This window comes from Vicia villosa, linkage group LG3 (genome assembly GCF_029867415.1).
Source record: "Vicia villosa cultivar HV-30 ecotype Madison, WI linkage group LG3, Vvil1.0, whole genome shotgun sequence".
In the NCBI taxonomy this organism is placed as follows: Eukaryota; Viridiplantae; Streptophyta; class Magnoliopsida; order Fabales; family Fabaceae; genus Vicia; species Vicia villosa.
Window position 1 is genome coordinate 46,678,744 of NC_081182.1, and position 16,981 is coordinate 46,695,724.

The window sequence follows — 16,981 nt, forward strand, 5'->3', positions numbered from 1 at the left end:
ATTATAAGTTAATTTTGCACACTATTATATTTCTTAAGAAAAATTGTAAATTTCTCCCACCGTCCCATATTAACGGTCTCATTTTCAATATCTTTTTGTTTTAAATGATTTATTATTTTTTGTTATTTATTATATTTCATCTCAATCAACTATTCTATATTGAGTTATTGACTATAAAATGCGCGCACACGTAACATCCCTACACTGCACCCACACAGACACATTGCTCTCCAAACAGACACAAACCTTTTAGTATTTCCTTTTTATTTTTCTTTTACTCTTGTTTTATTACCAAACTTTTCTCGTTTCTTCCATTAAAAACCAACGATTTTTCATCTTCCACCTCTCTCTCTCTCTCTCTCTCTCTCTCTCTCTCTCTCTCTCTCTCTCTCTCTCTCTCTCTCCACTGTAACAGTATATTCACACGCACCCATATATACACACACTACACATGTCCTCTTTCTATTCTCCTTTTCTTCTTCATACTCCTTCCCATTTTTTATTCCTCTTCTCTTCCAAACTACCATGTTCTGCAACGTGTAAGTAACCACACTTCCTCATTTCTATCTTCTTTTCACCGTTTCGTTTCTATTTTTATCCTTCAATGTTTGTTTATTGTATAGGACTTGGTTTTATGGTTTTTATGTATGGATTGGGATCTATGTGGATTGGATTGAATTTCTTGGTTTCTGTTTACTATTTGTTTAACTAAATTGTTTTATTCTGTTTGTTGTGTGGTTTAGTTTAGTTTAAATTGGTACTATAATGTTTATATTTGTTTTATGCTGATATTGGTTTTTGTGCTGTTTTTTTTATTATGTATAGTTTATGATCTGGGTGGCTTCGTTTGAAGAGAAAAATTGGATTTTGACTTGTTCCAAGTGGTTGAAGTTTTGTTGTTTCCCTGAAGGGTTTTTTCAATTTTCATGGGTTGAACTTTGATAATTATGGGTAGTTTCAGTGGAGATGAGGATTGTCAGTTTTTTGATGCTCAAGAGGATGTTTTGTCAATTGGGTATGCAAATTCTGATGATGATAATGATAGAAGTGTATCTGTTGATTTTGATTATGATGTGTGGATTCGGAGACCGAGGAGTGTGAGGGAGCGAAGAGGGGAGTTTATGAAGAGCATGGGAATGAGTTTAGATGGAATTGTTGTTGAAAATTTATTGGATGTTGAGAAGGAAGAGATTATAGATAGAGTAAGAGGAAGTAGTGGTTGTGAAGAGGAATTTAGTTCGAGTCGGTTGTTGATGTCTTGTTGCTCTAGTATGAGTTTTTCAGAGGAGGATAGTAATAACTTACCATGTCAAAATGAAAGTTTGGAGATAGGAGTAGGGACTAATGTCGATAAAAAGGAGGAACAAAAGAAGCATGTGAAGGTGAATGATGATTCAGATCATTTGGTGGTTGCTAGGAAATCTGAGGATTCCGTGAATGTTAATGTTTCGGGGGTGTCTCCTTCTCAAGGAATGGTAGGTAGAGATTTTGAGGATTCAGATGGTGATGCGGTTACTGGAATCTTAAATAGGGTGAAAAGGGGTTGGTTAAGAAGATTGAGATCGATGACGTGCATGGTTGATACACAAGGGGAAGGCGATGATCATAATGGGAGAGGAGAAGGGAGAATGTCAGTCTCAGGGTCAGGGTGTAGGCTTCAGAAAGTAAAGGTCCGTCAAAGTAAGAAAAAAACCAAGGAGCTTTCTTCACTTTACTTGAGGCAAGATATCCAAGCGCACGAAGGTTCAATTTTGACAATGAAATTCAGTCCCGATGGACAGTATCTAGCCACTGGCGGAGAAGATTGTGTAGTTCGTGTGTGGCAAGTAGTTGAGGAGGATAGATGTAATGAAATTCACATTCCAGAAATTGACCCTTCATGCATTTACTTTACGGTGAATAATCTTTCTCAATTGACACCATTGTTTATGGATAAGGAAAAACTTAACCAACTGAAGAGCATGAGGAAAACATCAGATTCTGCTTGTGTCGTTTTCCCGCCTAAGATCTTCCGGTTGCTGGAAAAACCATTGCACGAGTTCCGTGGTCATAGTAGTGAAGTTTTGGATCTATCTTGGTCAAAGAAGAATGTGAGTAAATGTTGTTAACCATTAAGTTGTTTAATTTAATGATATAGACGAAGCTAATGGAAAATTAATCGGTTCTTCATCTTATGTAGTATCTTCTCTCATCGTCGGTTGACAAAACTGTCCGACTATGGAAAGTGAATCATGAGCATTGCTTGAAAGTGTTTTCACACAGTAATTATGGTGCGCCCTTGTTGCATTTCTATTCCGATTTTTCAGGCTTCTTCAATTGTTATCATAATTTGTTTGATCATAACATTTTGTCTCACAATATATTTGTATTTGATGGTGTTGTACAGTGACATGTATACAATTCAATCCTGTGGATGAAGATTATTTCATTAGCGGATCCATAGACGGGAAAGTGCGAATATGGGAAATTCCTGATTGTCAGGTTGTTGACTGGACTGATGTCCTAGATATAGTGACTGCAGTATGTTATCGGCCCGATGGACAGGTATTATTTTAAAATAACAATTTCAATTTACTTTGAACATATGCTATAAAGGAAATGATTTCATTTGAATAGTATGATGCATAACAGGGAGGGATTGTTGGTTCTTTGGCAGGAAATTGTCGGTTTTATAAAATATCAGGTATGATCTTTAACAAGATTCAGTATACCTCAAAACGTTAATTGATTTATATTTAAATGTTGTGATTGTCTTACTCATTTAACTACAACATCATTTAAGGCTCATGCAAGGTCCTTAACTCATCTTTTTTTCGTTTTTGGTTGAACCAGATAATCACTTGCAGTTAGATTCTCAACTATGCTTAATTGGTAAAAAGAAACTTCCTGGCAGAGGGATATTGGGCTTTCAGGTATTTTGCTTTTGCTTCTTGTGTTAAGTAACATTTTTGTGATTATCTATATTTTCACAATGTCTCAGTGAACTGATGATATGTTATTTATTTCAGTTTCTTCCTCAAGACTCGAACAAAGTTATGGTTACCTGTGCTGATTCACAAGTTAGAATCCTTGATGGGCTTAATGTGATTTGTAAATACAAAAGTATGTTCCCATTGAATCCCTACATACTTGTTATTGATTCAGTAGCCTCTTCATTATATGTTCTGTCACTAAGGTTCCTTATATTTTATTTTCAGGCCTCAACACAGGGAGTCCAATGTGTGCATCCTTTACTTCAGACGGGAAACATATTTTATCCGCATGCGAGGACTCAAATGTATATCTATGGAACATTGATCAGGAAGAGTCTAATGCCACGAAATCTAAGAAAATTAGGTCATGTGAGCGGTTTTTCTCAAATGCATCCGTTGCAGTACCTTGGCATGGTTTGAAACCTCAAGTTACTGAAAATGAACAGTTGAATGTCTCGGATAAAAAATCACCTCGAGCTGCTCTACAATTACACTCCACTCCACCTGCATCTTTCTCTTTAGGCCAAGAATATTTCTTGGAGTCTTTTCCGAAGGGATCTGCTACCTGGCCTGAGGAGAAGCTTCCTGTTTCAAGCTCCAAGGCTAAAAAAACATCATTTATGCACAACTCCGAATACAAGTTCTTGAAATCTTCTTGCAAGAGCACCAACCGCGCTCACGCCTGGGGTATGGTTATCGTGACTGCAGGCTGGGACGGGAGGATAAAATCATTCCAAAATTACGGGCTACCTGTACCGGTTTGAATTGAAGTGTGACTTTTCCTAGGTTGGGAAAAAGTATCAAGATTCATTATTTTATTGGACGCCTGCTGCATCTACATGGCGCAGTTGAAGATATTCAAATCATTGGCCTGCTGTAAACTATGTGGCGCAGTTAAAGATCTTCAAATCATTGGCCGAGATTGTTTAAACTAATTTAGTGTAACTGCACGATGTTTGAAGTGAGGGGAATCCAGATCCAAAGTTTTTGGAGGCTTGAGAGTGATGTCAAATCGGGCAGCGTCAGGTAACAAAGCAGTTTGAGGTCAAAACCATGTGCAGGAACATCAAGACTATTGAGATTAATGACTAGTGGTGACACTATTCTGCTTAACAAATGGCCAAGTTTGAATTTGTCTTGATCTTAAAGTCTTAATTGGCTTTTGGTACACTAAGAATCTGCTGGCCCCTAAAAGAGATGCAAAGTCATGTGTTGAAAAACCTGGAAGGGCCCTTAAAGAAGAAAATTTTGATATGTTGTGGGACCTTTGAACACCCTTTTGGTTGCTAAGGTGAAAGGTTGAGATTTCAAGAGTTGGTTGGTGGCTCAAGTTCACTCTTGATCAATCAAAATGCTAAAGGGTGAATCTCTTTGTCTGCCAATTTTGCCATTCATGTGATTTCTTTGGTCATTTGTACAAAAGGGTCATTTTTGCTATGAATAGGTGTGCTTTTAGCTTCCTATTGCTTGCTACAATGATACTCCACAAACAATGATTTGTTTAGTGGCTCGAAATCTTTGGCAACTTGTGTAGTTCTCTGCCAAATGTTATTATCACTAACAAAAAATATTCTGTACATGTACATGGTCTCAATTTTAGGCCAACATCACTTTTGATTAGTTGAGCTACAACTATATTGGTTCTTATTACTAATTTAATGTAAATTTGTAATTTGTCCGTGTAAGTAATAGTATTTTATTTGCTTGGCTTTTGGTTGAGGGAAATAGAAGTTTCATTGTATGATAATGATAGCTTTTTTTAGTCACCAAGAAAATAAAACTACATTAATTCTTATTTTGATTGCTAATAATTTGAGTACATGATTATTCAACCATGTGCTATAGTATCTTGGGTTGGAGATTAAGAAAATGTATCTTTCCAGATCATTTTTTAACATAATGAGGGATTCATGAACTTAGAAAGCAATCTGAGAAACTAAATAGTTTCTAAGATTGTGATTAGGAAAGATAAAATAAATAAAATAGACTATAGTGCTAGTTCATCTGTTTAACCAAATAGGGATTCATGAACTTGGAGACATAATGGTGATGGAATATTGCCTACCAACTATTCAATGTGTGGATTTAGGTTGAAATTCAAAATAAATTTTAAACTAAAATGAGGATTCTTTTTTAAGAAATGGTTGGCCTAATTTTTAGATAAAGAAGTCAAAATAAGTTGAACGCTTTACTTTAACCAATGGCCAGTACTAATTTTCTATTGAAAAATAAGTTTATGAGAGATGGATAGTGTTTTTTTTTTTAAATTCAAAGTTAAGAAGTACTAGTAACATTTATGTCTAAAAAAAGAGCATTAACATGGTAAGAGGTACAGTGCGAATGTGGTGTATGTAAAAATATGTTTATACATTTAGAATTTTAAACTTTTAACATTTAGAATTTTAAACCTTTAACAAGTAATACTTTATGTGGGTATTTGATACCTAAAAGGATGACTTGATTAGAGCAAGGACATAAGGTTGATAGTTTGACGATTTTTCTATATCAATAAGATTGCAACAAGTTTTAACTATAACTCCTTACTTTTTTATTTGTTTCGGATGTATTTATAGAACACATGGAGTTAGCACCACAGTGCATTTTTTATTTTTATAGATGATATAGTGTTAAATCTTGTTGAGATTCAAGTGTGAGTGGATAAGTCTCATATAGATTAGAAATTGACGAAATGTTGAGTATATAAAAGAGGTGACACATACCTTTGTTATCTTAAAGTTTTGAGTGAATATGTGGTGTAAATGTCTTTTGGATTCTGAATGTTTAACTTATTAAAATTTGTGTCTCTCCCCAGACTCCTCCACAGATAGATCAAAGCTAATGATGTGAATGTCTCACATTTGTGTGAGAGATTGTTGGGATTCAAGTGTGATTGACTAAGTCTTATATCGATTAGAAATGGATAAAATGTTTTATATAAGAGATGTGACTCATATCCTAATTACTTAAAGGTTCATTGACACTTCCTGAGCTCCCTAGATTGTCCAATAGATCCATAATACAAAACGATAAAGAAATACAATAAGATGTAGATTATTGAATTTAAATTGAGTGGTTGAAATGGAAGAGGACCTCAAATGATTTATACAACATGAAAGTACCACTCAAATTAAAGGAAAACTTGTATTGGACAACAACAAGACAAACAATATTGTATGAGGCGAAACGTTAGACATTGAAGAACCAACATGAAAACAAAATAAAAAAGGTAGCAGAGATATAATGTGTTAGATGTATAATAAGACTAGATAAGATACTATTAAAAATGACAATATTAGAGAGAATGTCAACTATATAAGATGATGTTTTTCTTTTGACAATTTATAACATAAAGACCACATAAATATTGGACATGATCAAAAATATAACATGTCAATGTGTTATAAATATTCAACCACTTAAAAATAGTATATCAAGCACTACCAAAAAAAACTCATGATAAAAAAATAGATGTAAATCTCTATAAAATAGATGTAACATTTATGTTTTTCAACATCTTGCTACGCACATCAACAAATTACGATTAAGAATTTGACATTTGAACCTATTATCCTTTATAGGCAATTTATTTTTCAAAAGTATTTAAACAAAAATATTTAACCTTAACATAACCAATAGGCACCAAATAAAATCATGAAGGGGAGAAACCCCAATGCCTTTGATTGTGAATTTAGCAAGTATAGTAAATCATGCAAGTAATAATATCGGGATGTATTGAATGTCAAATTCAAAGACTATGTATGATTATATGGTTTGTGCCAAGTTTCAATGGAACAAAAGGATCAGAGTTTTTGCTTTGGTTTGTTTATAAACAATAAATAAAATAGTAAATTTAATGGTGTAGAAATTAATATGGTGAAATATGCTAGAGGCGAGTATGATCTTGAATCTCCATAGTACCTTAAATTAACTTTGTTATAACCAATTTCTATTCTGTATGATTTTTGATTTTCTAGATTATTCGTCCTTGATTCCTTAGTGAATAAACATTTAGTCTTAAACTAATTCTTTATGGATATTAGTAAATTACAGATAAAACTAAGTGTTTGATTAACATGAACAAAACAGTTTTAGAGTGTTATCTATAGGTCAAGGTGATAACTATCAAGAATACTCCTATCAAATATTACCTATAGAAATTTCTTTCTAACAAGTAATCTTATTTCTGTTTACAATTTATCAGAGAGTAAAATACATTAAGAACATATAATATTTAACCAAAAAGAATTGAATGCTTAATTATCACAAGAACCAATTGAAGTAACACAGGCCTCTGGATGGTCCAGACGCGTATGTATGCTTGGCTAGACGTCCTCATACACACATACATAAGCTTGAATATGCTATAGACCATAGATGATTTAGCCTTTGAATTATTCATGAGAATTGTTGCCCTGGATGTTAGATTTCATTTGTCGTCGGTCGTGCCTCAGTAAGAGTTACATACATCATAATGTAACATGCGTTGAAAATAGAATTTGTAAATCTTCCTAAAAATCCGCCGCCTTCCTTTTTTATCCCTTCCTTTGACTTCCTGAGACTTACAAAACAAGTTAAACCTTTTCAAAATGGCACATTACTAGAAATAATATCTTTAAATCATTAGAAACCTAATTTGTAAGCTATTATAGCAAAATTTGCTTAATTTACTATTATAAACAATAAATAGTTATGAAATTGATGTAAATACTTGGATACAACTTAGTAATAAGGGTGACTAATCACAATATCAAACTTACTTGTTGCTTATCCTCAAGCAATTTTTGAAACAAATTCTTTTAACATACCAACTTTAGTAAAACATGTATTATTGGTTCCATACTTCACTTACTCTTTTGTAATTTTATTTCACCAATACTTCAAGTTTTATAGTTTTATCTAGTTTGATCGATCTTCTGCATTTCCAGTTAATGATATTATCTCGACTCCCATATCTCTGCACATTCTCACCAAGTCTCTCAAGTTTTTATGGTTTATTCACAAAAAATTCTCAATATGGATTATATATATATATATATATATATATATATATATATATATATATATATATATATATATATATATATATATATATATTTGAATAAATTCTATTCAGATAACAACATGTAATGACACGCTTTATGAGGTCTTTTAGGTTACAATGGGGCTAGGGCTCAGGTAGAATATATTTGGAATGTAGGTTAAAGCTTGACGTTAGATGGATTATTCTCATTGAATATGTTTAATTTAAAAAAATTTAGGATACTTCTTTCTTCTGCAACCGAGTAAAAAAAATTTATGGCTTAGTTGAAGTTTTCAACCTTTTTATTTCTTTATTATTTCTTTTTTCTCTTTGTCTTTTACTCTTTTTTTCGTTGGTTTTTCAACTTTTACTTTTCGAGTCACCCATTCTTTTTTTTCTTCTCCGAGTCAGTTGATTTTTCAACTCACTTACTTTTCAACATGAACTCATGTGAACTTAATTTCCTCGAATTTTAAATTAACACCCCAAACTTATGGATTGTTGTTCCAACATCAACCCTAAACTTACATTAGATTATATCTTTGAAACATAACCTTCCTAACTCTAAGTAAGGTAAGGATGTATAGCCATAAATTGTAAATTAAGGTTAAAAACAAACAAACAGTAAACATGCTTAATGGGGCTATATAAAGGATAAAAATAAAAATATTAGCTTGAAAGACTTCAGGCTAAAAGGAATAACTTTCCTCGGTGTGTATAAACATCACAATTGAAATCAAATAAGAATGTAAACAAGATCTTAATAAGTAATACTTAACAAAAATCTTTCAATCATGAATATAGTATTTGGTTTCTTATGTCTCTCATTATGTTGGGTATGGGATAGACAATCTATAGAGCATATCAAGCTTGGTGTGGCTTCACAATTTGTTTCAGTGAACCTTCTAAATTGTCTAAATAGCTCAATAATACCAAATTAGAGTTTTTAAAAAATATGAAAAAATTAATTGGAGATTGACATACATATGAACATAAAATATCTACTTTGATTGGTTTTTTAGACAATCACAATTTGTACTAAGAATCATCACATAACAATACAAATCTAAAAAAACATATAAATAAAGTAAAAATATAAATAAAGCTAAACTAAAACAAAAATAAAACAAAGAAAAATCTTAAGTATCATGGTGAAGTTCATCATGGTTCACGAAGTAGATTCAGAAGACTCTGAGCACTTGGAGCAGAAAAGGTGTCACTACACCTTAAATGAGTTTTGACAAGGAAGATTTAGGACAAAACAACGTCTAGATGATCTATACACGTATTTATAGGGGCTTAGCTAGGCGAAAAGGGTGTTTGGACACTCTATACGCGTTTGACCCTCTTAAATTTTTTTTAAAGAATAAACTATAAATGCCTCTAGATCACACACTAATGAACGTATGACTTGGTTAACATGATACTTATATTTAAATTGAATTAATAATGTAAAACATAAACAAAAAAATGATAATAATACCTCCCTTGGGTTTCCTCCCAAGCAGCATTTGTTTAACATCATTAGCTTGACGCCTCATCATTCACGTTAGAGTGAATACTTCATCTTCCAAACATCATTGATTTTCTTTTTCGATACTAATGCCTCTAGATCACACACTACTGAACTTATGACTTGGTTAACATGACACTTGTACTTAAATTTAATTAATCATGTAAAACTCAAACTAAATAAATGGTAATAATACCTCTCTTGGGTAGCCTCCCAAGAAGAATTTGTTTAACGTCATTAACTTGAGGTCTCATCATTCATGTTAGAGTGGATACTTCATCTTCCAAACATCATTAATTTTCCTTTTCGATACAAGGGCGCCTTTTTTCCAAGAGATAAAATGCCACTTTGTGTAGTAGGCTACTATGTATTTCTATAGTATTACTTTGATGTCACTTTTTCTTTTTTCGCCTCGCTTTTGGAATGGATTTTTGAGTCTTTTTTTTATAGGATGAGGAGGTGGTGGTGATGACACCATTTGAGATGTTATTCTTGAAAAAAGATTTGGATGTAGACTTTATATTTGGCTTTTGACAAAAGTTTTGATCATGCCTACTTAATAACTATTCTCTCTGTCTTCCTCTTACTTCCTGATTTTTGGCATATTTAATGTTATTTCCTTACAAATAAAACTTAAGGTGATAATACAATTTTGTAAGTTGATATTGCATCTAATTGTAAGAAAGAACAGTCGACCAAGAACGAGAGGTATCTCTTCACCTTTAGGAAATCCACAATCACAAAGTCAATTGGAAAGCTAAATTTGTCAATTTTAACCATCACATTTTTCGTTATCCCATATGAATGCTTTATGAAGCGATCTACAATTTTTAAAGTCATTCTTGTGTCATTTACTTTTCCAATGCTGAGCTTCTTAAAGATTGATAATGGCATCAGACTACCACTAGCTCCAAAATCAATTATAGCCTTTTTGAAAGTTTTATCTTCTATAATGCATGGAATTGTGATAGATCCATAATCTTTTCATTTGATGGGGATTTCCATACCTTGTGGTATTGTACTACAATTATTAATTAAGATTACTTGCTCCCATTGTTATCTTTATAGAGATTATATCTTTCATAAATTATTGATACATGGGCATTTTCTCAAATGCTTCAAAGAATGAAATGTTGCTTTGAAGTTTCCTAAACATCTCAAGAAATTTCTCAAAAAACTTCTCGTTTTTTCCAAATCTCTAAGGATAAGGAAGTCTTATATATGGTTTTGGTGATTTTTTATTGTGATGTTCAACATACTACTTTTCCTCTTGCATCTTCACATCTTTAGTTGTTATATTATGTTCTAGAACTTCTATATCAACTTCTATTAATTCAGGTTGTGTGCCACATTCCTTTGTTTCTTTATGTGAGTCATCTACCTTCTGAATTATGGTGGCGACAAAAGTAACATTGATATAATGTATGGGATTTCTAATTGTGAGGCTTAAAGCACTCCCATACGCTTGTTGTGAAACTTCTAATTCTTTTTCTTATCATTTCCCTTTTTAATCTTTGCGGATAGGGCAATTTGATTTCTGATTTTGGAAGTTTTTATTTTTGAATTATATATGGTGGTAAAAACATTGACACTCTTGCGATTTCTAGAATTAATAACAATGTTGCTTGGGGGATTTACTTGAACTTGTTGTGAGAGTTATTGAGTTATTTATCCTATTCGGATCTCAAGTTTTTTGATAAATGATACAATATTTTTTCAATCATTCGTTGATTCTTTTTGGAATTGAGAAGATTGATCTTGGAATTAGGAATTTTGAGCTTAGAACTGAGTGACCTGAAATTATGTTCTTGGGGGGACAGATATTAGACACGATGTTGGAACAACGGGTCCAACAAGTTATACCTATATGACAACAATAAAACCATTAATTTCCTAGTGCACAAAGCAATAAACTAACACAAGATATTGGTCATGGGTGAAACCACATCTACGCCTAGAGGGCACTCTACCTAAGAAAGGAAATTCACTACTTCAAATCAGTACAATTAGTCTTATAGGAACATCAACCCCTATGATGTTCAATTCCTCTTCCTAATCCTAGTGATTTTTTATTTATGACTCTCCCTAAATATGAAAACTCCTCTCACTTTCTCTCAATCACTAGCCTCTAGTGATCAACTTCAATAACAACTCTATTGATTGTTGAATTTACAACTTAACTAAGACAAACCAACAACTATGCCAAGTTACTGAAACATAGAGTGGTGTACAGGAGAGATTCAACACTAATCCTTATGATGACATTAACATGGAATACAAGAAACAAAATACTCAAAATCCCTAGCACAAAGAACCTAATGCTTGCGCACAAAAATCACACCTAAACATGAGAATTGAGTCTCCTTATATAGCAATGTATTATGGGATTTTTATCCTTGGATATCTGAATTAAATTTGTCTAGAATAATAGATAAATTTGTTGGATTTGATACGCTCCATGAAAATCTCCAACAAAATTTATGATTTGTTATATTTCAAATTCAAATTTAAATCTCCATTTAAATTTGATTTGATCTTCACAGGTGTCAAACAAATCACATAAACATTGCAAGCAAATATGTAACAAATCTTATTGAATCTGAATCATAAATTTCATACCAAACAACATCCATCTTGTCCTACAGACAAGGTCCAAATGTTCTAGTGCACGCATGAAGCATCATGTTCAACATGTTGCACATGTACATCCAAATTAACTCTTCTTGATGAATTATAGATCTTTTTGTAGATGGAATATTAGATAGAACAAATCAGAACCAATACTGCAATACCATCTGTCTGTTGTAAGAGGCCAGATGTTGCAGCATGCATGTTGGAACATTGTGTTAAACATGTGTCCTTTCTACACCAGAAACAACTTAAACATTCTCCATGTTATTTTGGATAATGCAGCCAATCCAAAAGGACCAACAATATCCTCCTTTGGAAGATTTTGGAAAAATAAATCTTCAAGCACAAAACAACTGATTACCAAGAATTACCATACCACACATCAACAGCAACGGAAGAAAAACCATCAGAGCATACACCCGTAGTAGCAGAAGTTAGAGTAGCAACAACATATAGTCAGTAGCAAAACGATTGCTACACATCAGTCAGTTGGCGCATAATGCTCCCATAAAGTTAATATAAAACAATTGAGTACCAAGATTTCCCATACCAAACATCAATAGCAACGAAATAAAAAACCATCAGATCATACATTTGCAGCAGCAGAAGTTAGATTAGTAGCAAAACAGTTTCTACACATCAGCCAGTTGACACATAATGCTCCCATGAAATTAACATGAAATCATTCATGATAGGTTAGTAATTCATGCACACATAGTTAATAGTTAATAGTCAAATACCAGATCAACACAGACACATATTTGGGCCAGATTTCAGGCCAGATGCTTCAACATGTGTGCTTTCCACAAAATACCAAAAAACTAGAACAATTAGTACCAGTTAGTACTTAACACGTCATAGATCAGCTCACTCACAATCAGTAGTTAGTAGTCAGAAGAGCTACCCCTACAGACCATTACTCCCCCCTTTTCCAGAATTTGGCAAAGATATTCTTTCGAAATATTGGTATGTCATCACATAGGTTAGTATGTTAGCATGTACACAAGTTTAACTAGTAGCATATATATTGAACATGATGATAGAACATCAGTACTTGACATTCAACACTTGGTGATACTTGGTTCAGTAGAGAAAATCAAGGTTATAGTTACATCACCAATACAAATAAAAAGTACCCATTTAAGGGCAAACAAATACATATGAAAAGAAGATTAAAAAGATGTTGTTTAATTACCGGTAAGCTACATCAGACACCATATGTTAGACCAGATGTGTGGCACATCCTGGTTGACCACATCAGAAAGCTTAATCTTCAGAGTTGTCCTCCTCTTCTTCACTTCCAGATTCCTCGTTTTCACTCTCAGTTACTCCATCACTTGAAAAATACTCTTTCTTTTCCTCTTCTCTGTGTATTTCTTCTGCCTTGTCATCTTCCTTCTTCTTGGACAGTGTTTTGATCAGTTCATATACATTCTCCTTTATGGTAATACAAGTAGTAATAGCCTCTTGAAGAGCCGTAGAGATTTCATTTAATTCAAGAAGCAAGTTGTTCCTGATGGCTTTGGAAATATGAGAGAAACTCCCACTAACAATTTGACTTTTGTGTTGAGGCATTACAATGATTGGGACACGTGTTCCAATAAACAGCTTCCTGTTAAAAGTCAAAGGCAAGACCTTTTTACCCTTAATATATCCTTGATTCATAATATCAGGGTGATGTTTTAAGATGATACCTAAGATAATATAAGAAAAGGCTATTGGTAATTTTAAAGCAAATGATTCAGCATGCCTCATTGTTTGCTCAAAAACAAATTCACTGAAGTTTATCTTGGCCTTTATTCCTATTTGAAAAATTAGCTTGGCCAATGCTAACGTAATAGTGGATTTTTGATTTGTAGGTTTCCAGTTTGCTGCACCAATTCTATTCAACATAACATATTTCACATTTGAGCTCCCAATAGGAATACCACTTTTCTTGGGTCATTCCTTCACTAGCCCACCAGTAATCTTCGTGGCAATCTGATCCAAAGATGGAATATCATCATAATATGCAGACTTGCTTCTACCAAAATATGCATTAATAACCTTTGGAGAAAACTTAACACATAATCCTCTAACAAACACCCTCATATACTCTTCTTGACTTTCTTCATTTTTAACATCAGCAGAGAGATTCACAATGAATTTTTTGACCAATTTTGTATAGCAAGGCCCAAGCTCAGAGACTGTCTTCATCAGCCCAACTGTCTTTAGAAAATCTACTATCTCCTTCTGCTTTAGAGCTTCGAGACCAAGCTCTCTATCAGCATTAACCCTTCTTTGACAAACAAACTTTCACTTCTTGACATTTTCTATAGAATGGAACAAGTCATTATCCAAAGGACATTGGCGGAGTGTTTGCAAGCTTAAAATCTTAATCACCATGCTTAAAGCAAGATTTAGTTGGAAAATGCATGCTTTATGTACTTGGATATGAGACTTTTTTCAATTTGATCCATAAGTGGTATGTTGCTTGGATAATACTTCTAACACTTGTGTAATGCATGAAATGTTTGTGTAAAGATCAGATTATGGTGAGATTGAGAGGTAATGTAGGCCTGAAGAAAGGTTTATAGAGGTATGGCCTTAGTTTGGATTTGTTCATGAACATGTAAATGGACCTCTAATACAAATTCATGGTGCCTTTTTCTCAAATTCGATTCTCTTAACTCACACATGATAAATTCACGCTCTAGGAATTTTTAGAAAGCTTAGATCACCCTCTACAACTTTCATGTTGAGCACTTGAAGAGATTCAACTTGGATCAAGGAGAAAAATGTCTACCAACTTAGGAAAAAATAAGCTTTTTTGACACTTAAAACTTTTTCTAAGTGTTGGAACTTTTACAACTTTGAGACTCTATTTTGATCAATCCATATCTTCCAATCCATGCATTTTTTGGAACTTATCTCCTATGGAAAAGTTGTAATATGAAATATCATCTTCAATTAGATCTTTTGGGCATGAAAAATGGTGGCTTGATGAAGAAGTTACAAGCCTTCAAAGTAGGTCACTTGAACATGAAATTTGTGGACTTAGTGAAATTTTTAATTTCTCCACTTATGCCCCTTTTGCAAGTAACTTGATTTTTCTTGATCAACTGGTTCTAACAATCATATTTTCATGATCTTTGACCTTAAAAGTCCATGTTTGACTAAAAATACCAAAAGTCAAAGTTGATTCTTGGACAATTGACTTTTACCAATTGAACTGCAATTTCTTCAAAATCAATTAATCAACCTCCTCTATCCAATTGAACCATATGAATGGGCTGTAATGAAGTACTTAAGGACCTTTGAATCATATTTTAAGGCAAGAGATCATGTCTTAACCAAAAGTCAACCCTTCCAATGGATTAGGTAAAAAACCCTAATTTGTGCACCAGATGAATTTAAAAATTGATGATCTTGATTTGAGGCACATTTAAGATTGAATATTGATGAAGGGAGATCACTTGATCTATGAGAATTTTGGATTACTTTGAGATTCACAAATCCCTGATTACTTGAGCTCCTTGATCCAATACACCTACCTTGTGAAAGAAGTAAGCAAACAAACATATGTCTCTTGTACTTTTGGGGTTAGTGATGATGCATGAATGATTTCTATATGAGATGATTAATGATGATCATGATTAAATTTAATGCAAATGAAGTGGGATCTTAGGATAAAAAATTGGGATATGACAGAGTCGAAATCATTTTGAACAATGGCTGTGTTGCAATTATCCTTACCTTTATGATCTTTCAGGTGTTCAGGGCACACTTTTCTTGTATGACCTTCCTTCTTAAAGTGATAACATCGAATACCAAATGCATCACGACTATTAAACTTCTGCTAACTTTTACCCTTCTTCTAGTCGAACTTCCCATCTCTCTTTATGAATTTCGCCTTAACCGACAGGCCTTCACTAGTCGAAGATGGCTTATGCTCCTTTCGTTCGTACAAATCCTAATAATACAAGGCTGATTGAACTTCTTCAAATGTCAGAGACTATCTTCCATACAATAGAGTTTCTTTGAAGTGAGCATGTGATATGGGCAAAGCACACAGCAGCAACAGGGCTTGATTTTCACCATCGATCTTGACATCGATATTTTCAAGATCAAGAATCAACTTGTTGAACATATCCAACTACTCAACCAAGACTTGTCCTCACTCATCTTGTATGAATACAAGCTTGCTTCAGGTAGAGGAAATTGACCAACGATTTGGTCATGTACAAACTTTCGGGTTTCGACCATAAACTCTTCTTCGTCGTCTCTTTCGAAACCTGTCGGAGAATCTTATCACAAAGGCTCAATAAGATGGTGTTGTGGGCTTTCTCTACCATAGTCGTTTTCTCCTTCTCCGTTAACGCAGCGTCCATGGTTGTAGCTCCCTTCAACGCTTTTAACCAACCCTGCTAAACTAGTAAGGTTTTCATCTTCAAGCGCCACAGGCCGAAATCGTTCACTCCAGTGAAGTTTGCAATCGCATACTTTGTTGATGGCATTCTTTTCCATGCTCACCGTACTAATTTGTTGTGAAATCGATGCCAATAACAAAGTATAATAAGTTTGTTTTTCTTGTAAAGAAACCCACAAGGGTAGGAAAGGGGGAAGCAAGAAGAACACAATGAAATTGGTTATAAAATGTTATTCTTTACTTTCTCTTTAAAATAAGATTGCAAGTGTTACAGAATAATAAATAACCTCTCTCACCCTAATTAGGATTTGCAGTGTGCAATGATGAGATACTAGTATGCTATTTATAATAAAACTATCACACTAAACTAATGGGATTTTACACACAGACTCATTACACAAGCTAACTTAGGGAACAAGCTAACTTAAACAATTGGC

General features: G+C 33.4%; 2 protein-coding genes across 2 annotated transcripts; one reads left to right on the forward strand and one right to left on the reverse strand.

Annotated features, from left to right (window-relative positions):
* Window positions 1–313: 313 nt before the first annotated feature.
* On the forward strand, window positions 314–4,719 carry LOC131661280 (uncharacterized). Its single transcript, XM_058930755.1, has 8 exons — window positions 314–539; window positions 826–2,090; window positions 2,180–2,270; window positions 2,387–2,544; window positions 2,632–2,683; window positions 2,833–2,912; window positions 3,009–3,102; window positions 3,198–4,719. Exons 2-8 carry the CDS (start codon window positions 948–950, stop codon window positions 3,734–3,736), a joined length of 2,157 nt encoding a protein of 718 aa, XP_058786738.1. The 5' UTR covers window positions 314–539; window positions 826–947; the 3' UTR covers window positions 3,737–4,719.
* Window positions 4,720–13,402: 8,683 nt separating this feature from the next.
* On the reverse strand, window positions 13,403–16,642 carry LOC131657989 (uncharacterized). The gene is made up of 3 exons (XM_058927330.1): window positions 16,431–16,642; window positions 14,098–14,411; window positions 13,403–14,007 (listed from the first exon to the last, which is right to left on the reverse strand). Exons 1-3 carry the CDS (start codon window positions 16,640–16,642, stop codon window positions 13,403–13,405), a joined length of 1,131 nt encoding a protein of 376 aa, XP_058783313.1.
* Between the last annotated feature and the right edge of the window lie 339 nt (window positions 16,643–16,981).